At 43.4% G+C, this 15,266-nt stretch overlaps 1 protein-coding gene across 1 annotated transcript in view; it reads left to right on the top strand.

Annotated features, from left to right (window-relative positions):
* The window catches only part of LOC143275351 (Na(+)/H(+) exchanger beta-like), a 76,195-nt gene that overhangs the window by 51,970 nt on the left and 8,959 nt on the right, over positions 1-15,266 (top strand). The window contains exons 18-22 of the mRNA XM_076579391.1: positions 1,044-1,150; positions 3,742-3,801; positions 4,877-4,971; positions 6,795-6,913; positions 7,593-7,864. Of these exons, the coding sequence (XP_076435506.1) occupies positions 1,044-1,150; positions 3,742-3,801; positions 4,877-4,971; positions 6,795-6,913; positions 7,593-7,864 (653 nt within the window). The remainder of the gene's footprint in view (positions 1-1,043; positions 1,151-3,741; positions 3,802-4,876; positions 4,972-6,794; positions 6,914-7,592; positions 7,865-15,266) is intronic.

The following is a 15,266-nucleotide window of genomic DNA, read 5'->3' as shown; positions in this document are numbered from 1 at the left end:
TGTCTTGCTTACTGCATTACACTCAGGAAATCAAAAGTCCGTTTATTCATTGATTCATTTATTCATCCTCACCTCTTCCTCCTCCTTCCTCCCCTTTTCTCACTTTCTTCCTCTGGATGTAGAAAATTAGAAACTGAAATTTAAAAAAAAAAAGGATAGGGGTTGGGGCAGGGAAGATTGGGGGGAGGGGGGGGGGAGGGTGTGTGTGTGTGTGTGTGGAGTTAGATAACAATCCTGATAATTCAGAATAGAAAAACTAAAGGAAACAGCCATGCAGGAGAATTCATGTCCACTGTGTCCTGGGTTAGGCAAAGAAAGGCAGTGAATTCATGTCCACTGTGTCCAGGGTTAGGCATAGAAAGGCAGTGAATTCATGTCCACTGTGTCCAGGGTTAGGCATAGAAAGGCAGTGAATTCATGTCCACTGTGTCCAGGGTTAGGCATAGAAAGGCAGTGAATTAATGTCCACTGTGTCCAGGGTTAGGCATAGAAAGGCAGTGAATTCATGTCCACTGTGTCCAGGGCTTGGCATAGGAAGGCAGTGAATTCATGTCCACTGTGTCCAGGGTTAGGCATAGAAAGGCAGTGAATTCATGTCCACTGTGTCCAGGGTTAGGCATAGAAAGGCAGTGAATTCATGTCCACTGTGTCCAGGGCTTGGCATAGAAAGGCAGTGAATTCATGTCCACTGTGTCCAGGGCTTGGCATAGAAAGGCAGTGAATTCATGTCCACTGTGTCCAGGGTTAGGCATAGAAAGGCAGTGAATTCATGTCCACTGTGTCCAGGGTTAGGCATAGAAAGGCAGTGAATTCATGTCCACTGTGTCCTGCAGGAGAGGGTTGAGCAGATAGACGCTGACTACTTCAAGAAATGGCTGATGAACACTATGCACTGTGTTTCAGGAGAGGGTTGAGCAGATAGACGCTGACTACTTCAAGAAATGGCTGATGAACACTATGCACTTTGTTTCAGGAGAGGATTGAGCAGATAGACGCTGACTACTTCAAGAAATGGCTGACGAACACTATGCACTTTGTTTCAGGAGAGGATTGAGCAGATAGACGCTGACTACTTCAAGAAATGGCTGATGAACAAGCCAGACCCAGTGGACACCAGTCTGCATGAGTTCTACACAAAGATCGTCATCAAGTTGGTCTCCCTTTATCTGCAGTCTTTGGTCTTTCATTCTTTACTTGTGTTAACTGATTTTTGACCCACTTGTGTAAACAAAGTGAGTCTATGTTTGAACCCGGTGTTCGGTTGTCTGTGTGTGTGTGTGTGTGTGTCCGTGTGTCTGTGTGTGTGTGTGTCCGTTGTAAACTTTAACATTGACATTTTCTCTGCAAATACTTTGTCAGTTGACACCAAATTTGGCATAAAAATAGGAAAAATTAAATTCTTTCCAGTCATCTTGTTTAAAACAATATTGTACCTCTGGGATGGGCACCAATTATATGCAAACTGCATTAACTGTTATATTTATATTTTTTGTATTCTCTAAACATGGCACTTTGACCTCTTATTCTGACACAACAACAAGAGGAGTCATTATTATAATTTTTTGTTCAAACAGAAACTTCTTTTGCTCAGCATGGAATTTTTATTTATTTTGCAAACATTTTGGTGCAGATAGTAAAGAAGGGAAATTACTCTGTAATTAATGCTAGGGGACTTAATTTATCACAAGTGAGTCTTGAAGGCTTTGCTTCTCTTGTTTTGTTTGTTTTGTTTTAACCTGTTCAGTGCCTGTAAGATGTCCACTGATGTCCTGTTTTAACCTGTTCAGTGCCTGTAAGATGTCTGCTGATGTCCTGTTTTAACCTGTTCAGTGCCTGTAAGATGTCCACTGATCCTGTTTTAACCTGTTCAGCACCTGTAAGATGTCCACTGATGTCCTGTTTTAACCTGTTCTGTGCCTGTAAGATGTCCACTGATGTCCTGTTTTAACCTGTTCAGCGCCTGTAAGATGTCCACTGATGTCCTGTTTTAACCTGTTCAGTGCCTGTAAGATGTCCGCTGATGTCCTGTTTTAACCTGTTCAGTGCCTGTAAGATGTCCACTGATCCTGTTTTAACCTGTTCAGCGCCTGTAAGATGTCCACTGATGTCCTGTTTTAACCTGTTCAGTGTCTGTAAGATGTCCACTGATCCTGTTTTAACCTGTTCAGTGCCTGTAAGATGTCCGCTGATGTCCTGTTTTAACCTGTTCAGTGCCTGTAAGATGTCCGCTGATGTCCTGTTTTAACCTGTTCAGTGCCTGTAAGATGTCCACTGACCCTGTTTTAACCTGTTCAGCGCCTGTAAGATGTCCACTGATGTCCTGTTTTAACCTGTTCAGTGCCTGTAAGATGTCCACTGATCCTGTTTTAACCTGTTCAGTGCCTGTAAGATGTCCGCTGATGTCCTGTTTTAACCTGTTCAGTGCCTGTAAGATGTCCACTGATGTCCTGTTTTAACCTGTTCAGTGCCTGTAAGATGTCCACTGATGTCCTGTTTTAACCTGTTCAGTGCCTGTAAGATGTCCACTGATGTCCTGTTTTAATCTGTTCACTGCCTTTAAGATGTCCACTGATGTCCTGTTTTAACCTGTTCAGTGCCTGTAAGATGTCCACGGATGTCCTGTTTTAACCTGTTCAGTGCCTGTAAAATGTCCACGGATCCTGTTTTAACCTGTTCAGTGCCTGTAAGATGTCCACGGATCCTGTTTTAACCTGTTCAGTGCCTGTAAAATGACCACTGATGTTGTGCTTCTGTTTCCTTGGTTCCTTATTGAGTTTTGCTCAGCATCAGTTTCAGAATCAGTAGCTCAGGGAGGCGTCACTGCGTTCGGTCAAATCCATATACGCTGCACCACATCTGCCAAGCAGATGCCTGACCAGCAGCGTAACCCAACGCGCTTAGTCAGGCCTTGAGGAAAAAAATGAAAGAAAAAGAGAGAGAGAGAGAAAAAAAAGGTAAAATAAAATAAAATAACAAAAAAGCAAAAAAAAAAAAAAGAAAAATAATAGATGAATACATAAAAATACTACTACTACTACTACTAATATTTATAAGGCGCAAAATCTTGATGAAGTCAACTCTAAGCGCCAAAAAAAAAAAAAAAAAAAAAAAAAATCAATCGAACCCAAACTCAGTCCACCTCTCGGTAGCAGAGGAAGCCCATGTAGAACCAGCAGCTTTGTTCAATGAACATGACGGGCGCAGTAGCCGAGTGGTTAAAGCGTTGGACTTCCCATCTGAGGGTCCCGGGTTCGAATCACGGTGACGGTGCCTGGTGGGTAAAGGGTGGAGATTTTTCCCGATCTCCCGGGTCAACACATGTGCAGACCTGCTTAGTGCCTGAACCCCCTTCGTGTGTATATGCAAGCAGAAGATCAAACACGCACGTTAAAGATCCTGTAATCCATGTCAGCGTTCGGTGGGTTATGGAAACAAGAACATACCCAGCATGCACACCCCCGAAAACGGAGTATGGCTGCCTACATGGCGGGGGTACAAACGGTCATACACGTAAAAGCCCACTCGTGTGCTTGTGCGGGATTTTCTGTCATGACCGAGCCCACGTATCTTAGTGGCTGGGACGGTTCTTGAATTACATGACCAAGTGTTTTGTGATTGTTATCATGAAACTGTAAGCCATTTTCTTTTCTTTTACAGGTATGTATCAGACAGTACATGTTCTATTTCTGGCTGTATTTGTGTGTGTGTGTGTGTGTGTGTGTGTGTGTGTGTGACTTGCAGAGAGCATTACAACAACCTAAAGCTGTGTGGAGCAACCAACGTGGCCGTACCCACCACCATGTGAGTAACGTGTTGACGGTGAAGTGTTGGGTACACATGTGTTTATAGACACTGTGTTGATGGTGAAGTGTTGGGTACACATGTGTTTATAGACACTGTGTTGACGGTGAAGTGTTGGGTACACATATGTTTATAGACACTGTGTTGATGGTGAAGTGTTGGGTACACATGTGTTTATAGACACTTTGTTGATGGTGAAGTGTTGGGTACACATATGTTTATAGACACTGTGTTGACGGTGAAGTGTTGGGTACACATGTGTTTATAGACACTGTGTTGATGGTGAAGTGTTGGGTACACATGTGTTTATAGACACTGTGTTGATGGTGAAGTGTTGGGTACACATGTGTTTATAGACACTGTGTTGACAGTGAAGTGTTGGGTACACATATGTTTATAGACACTGTGTTGACGGTGAAGTGTGTGTTGGGTACACATATGTTTATAATACACAGTGTTAACAGTGAAGTGTGTGTTAGGTACACATATGTTTATGGTGATGGTCAGTGTGTAGTACACATTTGTGCAGACCCCACATGGACACACATTGTTGATGGTCAGTGTGTAGTACACATTTATAGGCACACAGTGTTGATGGTCAGTGTGTAGTACACATTTATAGACACACAGTGTTGATGGTCAGTGTGTAGTACACATTTATAGACACACAGTGTTGATGGTCAGTGTGTAGTACACATTTATAGACACACAGTGTTGATGGTCAGTGTGTGGTACACATTTATAGACACATATTGTTGATGGTCAGTGTGTAGTACACATTTATAGACACACAGTGTTGATGGTCAGTGCGTAGTACACATTTATAGACACACAGTGTTGATGGTCAGTGTGTAGTACACACTTATAGACACACAGTGTTGATGGTCAGTGCGTGGTACACATTTATAGACACACAGTGTTGATGGTCAGTGTGTAGTACACATTTATAGACACACAGTGTTGATGGTCAGTGTGTGGTACACATTTATAGACACACAGTGTTGATGGTCAGTGTGTAGTACACATTTATAGACACACAGTGTTGATGGTCAGTGTGTAGTACACATTTGTGCAGCCCCCACGTGGACACATCTCTGTACCTGCACCCAATGACAGAGGACAAAGATGTGGACAAGGACACGACCAGCGAAGCGGAACCCAAGGAAGAAGGTGAGAAGTGCTGTGTTGGCTGCGAGGCTGACGGGCGCAATAGCCGAGTGGTTAAAGCGTTGGATTGTCAGTCTGTTAGGGTCCCGGGTTCGAATCACGGTGACGGCGCCTGGTGGGTAAAAGGTTGAGATTTTTACGATCTCCCAGGTCAACATATGTGCAGACCTGCTTAGTGCCTGAACCCCCTTCGTGTGTATATGCAAGCAGAAGATCAAATACGCACGTTATAGATCCTATAATCCATGTCAGCGTTCGGTGGGTTATGGAAACAAAAACATACCCAGCATGCACACCCCCAAAAGGGGAGTATGGCTGCCTACATGGCGGGGTAAAAACGGTCATACACGTAAAAGCCCACTCTTGTGCATTCGAGTGAACGCAGAAGAAGAAGAAGAAGGCTGTGATGCTGGCTGTTTCAGGTTGATGGCATCTTCTTCTTCTTCTTCGGCGTTCGTGGGCTGCAACTCCCACTGGACACAGTGGACATGAATTCACTGTCTTTCTGTGCCTAACCCTGGACACAGTGCACATGAATTCACTGCCTTTCTATGCCTAACCCTGGACATGAATTCACTGCCTTCCTATGCCCAGCCCTGAACACAGTGGACATGAATTCACTGCCTTCCTATGCCCAGCCCTGAACACAGTGGACATGAATTCACTGTCTTTCTATGCCTAACCCTGGACACAGTGGACGTGTATTCACTGCCTTTCTATACCTAAGCCTGGACATGAATTCACTGCCTTCCTATGCCCAGCCCTGAACACAGTGGACATGAATTCACTGCCTTCCTATGCCCAGCCCTGAACACAGTGGACATGAATTCACTGCCTTCCTATGCCCAGCCCTGAACACAGTGGACATGAATTCACTGCCTTTCTATGCCTAACCCTGGACACAGTGGACATGAATTCACTCTTTCTATGCCTAACCCTGGACACAGAGGACGTGAATTCACTGCCTTTCTGTGCCTAACCCTGGACACAGTGGACATGAATTCACTGCCTTTCTATGCCTAACCCTGGACACAGAGGACGTGAATTCACTGCCTTTCTATGCCTAACCCTGGACACAGTGGACATGAATTCACTGCCTTTCTATGCCTAACCCTGGACACAGTGGACATGAATTCACTGCCTTTCTATGCCTAACCCTGGACACAGAGGACGTGAATTCACTGCCTTCCTATGCCTAACCCTGGACACAGAGGACGTGAATTCACTGCCTTTCTATGCCTAACCCTGGGCACAGTGGACATGAATTCACTGCCTTTCTATGCCTAACCCTGGGCACAGTGGACATGAATTCACTGCCTTTCTATGCCTAACCCTGGACACAGAGGACGTGAATTCACTGCCTTCCTATGCCTAACCCAGTATCAGTTCCCCAGGAAGCGATGTCTATGTCACAGGCTTTGAGGTTTGTCTTGAAGGTGTTCTTGAAGCGCTTGCAGGGTCTTCAAAGTTCATGGTGGCCTTCCTTCAGCTGGCCATACAAAAGCATCTTCGGGATCCTGCTGTCTGTCATGCGGACAGCGTGTCCTGTCCAGCGTAGCTGGCACTGGATCAGCAGACTTTCGATGCTGGGAAGGCCGCTCCTTTCTAGGACCTGGAGGTTGGAGACCCTGTCTTGCCACTTCATGCTGAGGATCTTTCGTAGGCATCTCTGGTGAAACTGCTCAAGTTGTTGAATGTGACGGCGATACGTCGGCCGTGTTTCACAGCAGTACAACAAGGTGGTCAGCACAACAGCTCTGTAGGTTTTCACCTTGTGTTTCAGAAGAAGTGCCATCTCAAAGCACTGTTCACTGTGTGGTTTTCAGAAGAACAAGGCCCAGCACTCCGTCACCGTTCCAGGATGTCCAGAGCGTCGAAGCAACCCATCAGCTCTGACGTGCAAGGTCTTCGCAGTCTGCTCAAGTCTCGGCGAAACACCCGCATGGTCTGTACACGCCGCAGTGTCTGTGGGCCTCTTGCGTGTCTGTGTGTTTCATGGAGTGGTGCGTGTCATTATAACTTTCTTTGTTTGTTTGTCGTTATAACTTTGTGTGTCGTTATAACTTTGTATGTTTGTATGTTGTTATAACTTTGTTTGTATGTCGTTATAACTTTGTGTGTGTGTCGTTAAACTTTGTTTGTATATCATTAAAACTTTGTCTGTTTGTATGTCTTTATAACTTTGTTTGTGTGTGTCTCTCTCTCTCCCTCTCCCCCCCGCCCCCCCACACCCACACCCAGAACCTCCACACCAACTGTGATCACAACCATTCTTTCTTCTCTCTCTCTCTCTCTCTCTTTCTCTCTCTCCCACACACACACAGAACCTCCACACCAACTGTGACCAAACCATTCTTTCCTCTCTCTGTCTCTCTGTCTCTGTCTCTCTCTCTGTCTCTCTCTCTCTCTCTCTCTCTCTCTCTCTCTCTCCCACACACACCCAGAACCTCCACACCAGCTGTGACCACAACCATTCTTTCCTCTCTCTCTCTCTCTCTCTCTCTCTCTCTCTCTCTCTCTCTCTCTCTCCCACACACCCAGAATCTCCACAACAACTGTGACCACAACCATTCTTTCTTCTCTCTCTCCCCCACCCCCACCCCCCACCTCTCCCCAACACCCAGAACCTCCACGCCAACTTTGACCGGAACCTGGTAGCGGATCCCAACGACAGCCTGCGTCAGGAGATCGTGCAGAAGAGCGCCAGGAACCGGAGCCTCCAGAGACTGATGTCCACCACGGCCCACCACCCCCTGCAGCGCTGTGCGTCCTGGGGGGACAAGTCTGCTGACATTTGCAAGGAGCGCAACGCACAGGCGGCTGCCACAAGCGGGGCCATGGCCGCGGCTAGGAGGGCCGTGTCTGTCGATTTGGGGTCACAGGCCGTGTCGTACAGGTATGTATGTGTGTGTGTGTGTGTGTAGGGGGGTTGGGGGGGGGGACTGGGGGTGGTGTTGGCATGGCCGCGGCCAGAAGGGCCGTGTCTGTCGATTTGGGGTCACAGGCTGTGTCGTACAGGTATGTATTTGTATTTGTATTTGTATTTCTTTTTTTTATCACAACAGGTTTCTCTGCGTGAAATTTGGGCTGCTCTCCCCAGGGAGAGACCGTCGCTATACTACAGCGCCACCCTTTTTTTTGTATTTTCCTGCGTGCAGTTTTATTTGTTTTTCCTATCGAAGTGGAGTTTTCTTCAGAATTTTGCCAGGAACAACCCTTTTGTTGCCGTGGGTTCTTTTACGTGCGCCAAGTGCATGCTGCACACGGGACCTTGGTTTATCGTCTCATCCGAATGACTAGTGCCCAGACCACCACTCAAGGTCTAGTGGAGGGGAGGGGAGAAAATATCGGCGGCTGAGCCGTGATTCGAACCAGTGAGCTCAGATTCTCTCGCTTCCGAGGCGGACGCGTTACCTCTAGGCCATCACTCCACTCAGTGTGGAGTGTGTGTGTGTGTGTGTAGGGGGGTGGGGACTGGGGGTGGTGTTGCTAAGGCCACGGCTAGGAGGGCCGTGTCTGTCGATTTGGGGTCACAGGCCGTGTGGTACAGGTGTGTGGATTGGTTTTTGTATGGGGAAGGGGGTGTGGGGGTGTGGGGGTTTGGATGGGGGCGGGGGGAGATGGAGCAGGGGGGGGTTGCCGTGAGTGCAGTCAGGAGGGCAGTGTCGGTCAGTTTCAAATCGTGGGCCGTTTCCTACAGGTGGGTAGATTTTTTGCTTGTGTGTGTGTGTGTGTGTGTGTGCGTGTGCATGAGTGAGTTCCTCTCTGAATGTATGTCTGAATGTACGGGATGATCAATCAGTGTGTGGGATATATGGAAGTATGATATCGAGTTCTGTCTACCCTGGTCTTGGCTGTTCTGTGTGTTCCAGTCTGTTTATCAGAGAGTTGACTGTCTGCTCTGTGTTCCAGTCTGTTTATCAGTGAGTTGACTGCTCTGTGTTCCAGTCTGTTTATCAGAGAGTTGACGGTCTGTTCTGTGTTCCAGTCTGTTTATCAGTGAGTTGACTGTCTGTTCTGTGTTCCAGTCTGTTTATCAGAGTTGACGGTCTGCTCTGTGTTCCAGTCTGTTTATCAGAGAGTTGACTGTCTGCTCTGTGTTCCAGTCTGTTTATCAGAGAGTTGACTGCTGTGTGTTCCAGTCTATTTATCAGAGAGTTGACTGTCTGCTCTGTGTTCCAGTCTGTTTATCAGAGAGTTGACTGCTGTGTGTTCCAGTCTGTTTATCAGTGAGTTGACAGTCTGCTCTGTGTTGCAGTCTGTTTATCAGAGAGTTGACTGTTCTGTGTTCCAGTCTGTTTATCAGTGTTGACTGTCTGCTCTGTGTTCCAGTCTGTTTATCAGAGAGATGACTGCTCTGTGTTCCAGTCTGTTTATCAGTGAGTTGACTGTCTGTTCTGTGTTCCAGTCTGTTTATCAGAGAGTTGACAGTCTGCTCTGTGTTCCAGTCTGTTTATCAGTGAGTTGACAGTCTGTTCTGTGTTCCAGTCTGTTTATCAGAGAGTTGACTGTCTGCTCTGTGTTCCAGTCTGTTTATCAGAGAGTTGACTGTCTGCTCTGTGTTCCAGTCTGTTTATCAGAGAGTTGACTGCTCTGTGTTCCAGTCTGTTTATCAGAGAGTTGACAGTCTGTTCTGTGTTCCAGTCTGTTTATCAGAGAGTTGACTGTCTGCTCTGTGTTCCAGTCTGTTTATCAGAGAGTTGACTGTCTGCTCTGTGTTCCAGTCTGTTTATCAGAGAGTTGACTGTCTGCTCTGTGTTCCAGTCTGTTTATCAGTGAGTTGACTGCTCTGTGTTCCAGTCTGTTTATCAGTGAGTTGACTCTTTCGGCCTCCACTCCGGAGAAAGCTTCCTGTGAATCATGCGAGACGACCGACACAGTTGATGTAAAATGAAACGGAAATAGAAAAAAAGTCAGCATCCACTTTTGTGGTGATGTTGGCTGTGATGTTGGCGGCGTCAGGGCGGTTTTGGTGATGAGCGTCATAGCGTCCCTGGCTCTGTCTCCGTCGTCGCCGTGTGTGTTCTCCCCGTGTTGTCAGCACTGGCATTAACCCATTCAACTCTGGGGCAGTTTACGGCCCGGGCAGACTTCTGCAACCATAGTGATGTGGATAAAACACTAAAAAATGATGATACTGTTTTTTTTTGCCTCCAGATTACATGTGGACGGATCTGGAAATGATGTAGGGTAGGTTCCTTCTCTTCCTGGTTCAAGCACGTGTAGAAAATGTGAAGGCGGTTTAAATGTGATAGATTGTGACGCCAGAGCAATGCTGGGGGAACAGGGCACAGTGAGTTAACTCACTCAGTACAGCCAGTCCTTTCTTCTCCTCTACACAGACCCCTCGGATGTCCAGTGGGTGTCTGAATGACCTAACCTTTAGCTTCCGTCATCAGAATTGTGGTATTCTTTGTCAACATTCACCTCTTCAGTATAAGAGCCTTCCGCTCAATATTTTGATGATGGTAATTGGTGTGAAACGCTGTTAACATCGTCTCTTTCGCCGTTCGTATGGAGAGAGTTAAGGTAACTGTTCAGAGAGACAGTGGGGGGAGAGGGGGGCGGGGGTGAGAGGGATGAGGGGGGAATTTCTCTTCAGTGGCTTCAGTCTCACAGTTGTTTGATGTCTGCCCTTCATCGCTGTTCAGCATTTTGTGGATCAGCATGGTCTCCTGACTTCACAAGTGACTGAGAACATTGATGTTTTTGACTTTTTGCATTCATTATCAGTTGTTTCGCTTGTCAGTTTAACGACTTCTCTTTTTCGAAGTCCTTTAAGTAATTTCCTGTAACTGTATTTAGAGGGTTTTTATTTTTCTTCTTCCAAATTTCACCCACATTTGCCCAGTTTCCCCCAACCCTCCATTCATCCACATCTCCCACCCCTTCTAACCGATAATACTCAGATGTATTCATAAATTCTTTAACAAAATGTCTTCAGTCACCGATATGTGTGACGGGACATTCAACAAAAATTCCTCCTCCTCATGACAAACAGATGGGATCTATTTTTTTATCATGTGAAGTGTGGAGATGACCGCAGATTGTTTTAACCACAGCGTGTTCCAACTCTTTTGACGAACTGGAGAGATTTTTGACATGAGGTGTGCAAATGCACTACTTTTCTCTCTCTCTCTCTCTCTCTCTCTCTCTCTCTCTCTCTCTCTCTATATATATATATATATATATATATATATATATATATCGCCTGTGATACATTATCTTCAGTTCTTGATCAGTGTTGTGTTCAAATTCAACTTCAAAAAACTGTTATTAATCTACATTGAAATTAACTTGTTTGGGCATTTTGTAAAGATGTGATGAGCATCTCTGATGATACATTTTGTAAAACTGTGATGATTATCTCCTGTGATACATTATCTTCAGTTCTTCATCAGTGTTGTGTTTGGACATTTTGAAAAAAATGATGAATGAACAGCTGTACCAACTTGTGCCTTACTGGAACTTCAGCTCCTTGCTTTCGTGTGCCTCTACAATTCACAGAATCTGAATTGGTGCTTAAATGAGACTCCTGTTGACTGTTCCTGTGGTTTTGAATTGACAGTGTGCCTTGTTTTATGGCCATTGTCTGCTACTGTAATTCCGTGATGGGAAAGCTGTGATATTTTGAGATCTACATCATCTTTCTGAACCACCGAAGACGTTGTTCTGCAAACTTTTGACCATTGGAAACGTGTGTCATTTCTATGTCATCAGTGGTTTGTTTTTGCGAGTTTTGGAAAGGGGACAGTGATGTAAGAACCTTCGCTGTGTTGGTTTTTGTGAGTTTTGGAAAGGGGACAGTGATGTAAGAACCTTCGCTGTGTTGGTTTTTGCGAGTTTTGGAAAGGGGAGAGTGATGTAAGAACCTTCGCTGTGTTGGTTTTTGAGAGTTTTGGAAAGGGGACAGTGATGTAAGAACCATCACTGTGTTGGTTTTTGCGAGTTTTGGAAAGGGGACAGTGATGTAAGAACCTTCACTGTGTTCATGCCCCGCTGTGGAGTTGTTGACGTGGAAATGGTACAGCAATGTGAAGGTGAACATGACCACCCTCCCTCAGGGATGTCACCATTTTATCGGCCATAGCGTTGGTTGCTTTCTGCAGGCTCAAAACATATACCATGTAGACATTTAATTGACCATAGTGTTGGTTGCTTTCTGCAGACTCAAAACATATACCATGTGGACATTTAATTGACCATAGCGTTGGTTGCTTTCTGCAGATTCAGAATGTGTGCCCTGTGGACATTTTATCGGCCATAGTGTTGGTTGCTTTCTGCAGGCTCAAAACATATACCCTGTGGACATTTTATCGACCATAGTGTTGGTTGCTATCTGCAGATTTAGAATGTGTGCCCTTTGGACATTTTATCGACCATAGTGTAGGTTGCTTTCTGCAGATTCAGAACGTGTGCCCTATGGACATTTTATCGACCATAGTGTTGGTTGCTTTCTGCAGATTCAGAACGTGTGCCCTATGGACATTTTATCGACCATAGTGTTGGTTGCTTTCTGCAGATTCAGAATGTGTGCCCTATGGACATTTTATCGACCATAGTGTTGGTTGCTTTCTGCAGACTCAAAACATATACTCTGTGGACATTTTATCAACCATAGTGTTGGTTTCTTTCTGCAGATTCAGAACGTGTGCCCTGTGGACATTTTAACGACCATAGTGTTGGTTGCTTTCTGCAAGTGGTCTTTTTCGGAAAATACGAAAATCAATACGACGAGTGGACTTTATAGATCTATTGGCAGAGCCCTGAAGGTCATGGGCAAAAATCAATTGCGTACACATATTTATACACATTCAGAGCGCGTGCTCATATTCTTCGCAAACGCGAATGACGCCATTTTGTTTCAAGTTGTTGACCTGCCTGTTCAATCCTATATTCAATGGATAATACACGATAACATGTGATGGAAAGTTGGAGAAGGAGACCGTTAAATATTTATTCAGAGAAAGATTTGTGAACGCCTCATCACTTACTGGATTATGCCCTGAACTGCCATAAAAATATCCACAGAATCAGTCGGAATTCACAGTTAAAAATTGTAAACCATGCTAGTTGATACCCTTGAATTGATGAAACGAAAAAATTTCCAGTCTTGACTTTTCTCAAAATGAAGTCCTTTTCACTTCATATGACATTTAGAAGTACATGTACTTGGCTCTACATGTTATTAGTTTAACAAAATACTAAATTTTCATTTCAACTTTAAAACTATAAAACTAGAATGAACACAAAAGAGAAATTGAATCGACCGTGTCGTACTACATTCCCGGCAGGTGTAACTAAACTTGTACATCTGTCTAGATCTAGAGAAAATGGCGAAATGTTGCAGTGTGATTGCGGCGATAGCCACGTCTCCTTTACCGCGGACTTAAAAAGAATTTTTTTGTTGCCCTTAAAGATTTTTTGAATGCCCAAGATACACCGGAATAATATGATTTAAACAGCGTTCTCACTGCAAATACCGCAATTGATTTATCGCCCTTTAAAAAAGTATGTTCAAATATTGAATTTTAGAACGTCAGTTAAAGAGCCACGATAGTGTAATGGGTAAGACAGTTTCTTCTCACCTGAACACGCGGGGTTCGAATCAAGTTAGGACTTTTTTTTTTTTTTTTTTTTTTAACCAGAAGCTTTATAATAACAAATACAGAACACATTTTAACGATTAATTTTTTTTTCTTGAAGGCCTTGCCTCTCTTGTTACCTTTTAATTCCCTTTGTGTCTCAATGATTCCTTTTTTTAACATATTAATTCTCTTTGTGCCTCAATGATTCTCCTTTTTACCATATTAATTCCCTTTGTGTCTCAATGATTCCTGTTTTTACCTTTTAATTCCCTGTTTGTCTCAGTAATTCCCCATTTTACCTTTTAATTCACTTTGTGTCTCAATGATTCCCCTTTTTACCTTTTAATTCACTTTGTGTCTCAATGATTCTTTTTTTTTTTTTATCATATTAATTCCCTTTGTGCCTTAATGATTCCATTTTTTACCATATTAATTCCCTTTGTGCCTCAATGATTCTCTTTTTTTGCCTTATTAATTCCCTTTGTGCCTCGGTGATTCCCCTTTTTATCATATTAATTCCCTTTGTGCCTTAATTATTCCATTTTTTACCATATTAATTTCCTTTGTGCCTCATTGATTCCTTTTTTTTTACCATATTAATTTCCTTTGTACATTAATTATTCCTTTTTTTTTATTACCATATTAATTTCCTTTGTGTCTCATTGATTCCTTTTTTTACCATATTAATTTCGTTTGTACCTTAATTATTCCATTTTTTTACCATATTAATTTCCTTTGTGTCTCATTGATTCCTTTTTTTACCATATTAATTCCCTTTGTGCCTCAATGATTCCTTTTTTACCATATTAATTCCCTTTGTGCCTCAATGATTCCTTTTCTACCATGTTAATTCACTTTGTGCCTCAATGATTCCTTTTCTACCATGTTAAATCACTTTGTGCCTCAATGATTCCTTTTATTATTTTTTTTACCATATTCCTTTTTGCCTCGATGATTCCCCTTTTTACTATATTAATTCCCTTTGTGTGCCTCAATGATTCCTTTTATTATTTTATTTTTTTTACCATATTCCTTTTTGCCTCGATGATTCCCCTTTTTACTATATTAATTCCCTTTGTGTGCCTCAATGATTCCTTTTTTTTCTTTTTTTTTTCCATATTAATTCCCTTTGTGCCTCAGTGATTCCTTTTTTACCATATTAATTCCCTTTGTGCCTAATGATTCCTTTTTTACCATATTAATTCCCTTTGTGCCTCAATGATTCCTTTTCTACCATGTTAATTCACTTTGTGCCTCAATGATTCCTTTTCTACCATGTTAATTCACTTTGTGCCTCAATGATTCCTTTTATTATTTTTTTTTACCATATTCCTTTTTGCCTCGATGATTCCCCTTTTTACTATATTAATTCCCTTTGTGTGCCTCAATGATTCCTTTTATTATTTTTTTTTTTTACCATATTCCTTTTTGCCTCGATGATTCCCCTTTTTACTATATTAATTCCCTTTGTGTGCCTCAATGATTCCTTTTTTTTTTTTACCCTATTAATTCCCTTTGTGCCTCAGTGGTTCCTTTCTTGCCTTATTAATTCCCTTTGTGCCTTACTGATTCCCCTTTTGTACGATATTAATTCCCTTTGTGTCTTAATGGTTTCCCTTTTTTTTTTTTTACTTTATTAACTGCCTTTGTGCCATAATGAAAGCTCTTGTACTTTGAAAAGAGGTGATTAAAGAAAGCTCTTTTATTGTT

This window comes from Babylonia areolata, chromosome 30 (genome assembly GCF_041734735.1).
Source record: "Babylonia areolata isolate BAREFJ2019XMU chromosome 30, ASM4173473v1, whole genome shotgun sequence".
Classification (NCBI taxonomy): domain Eukaryota; kingdom Metazoa; phylum Mollusca; class Gastropoda; order Neogastropoda; family Buccinidae; genus Babylonia; species Babylonia areolata.
Note: the sequence above shows the minus strand (reverse complement) of the source record. Positions and strands in the feature narration are given on the sequence as shown.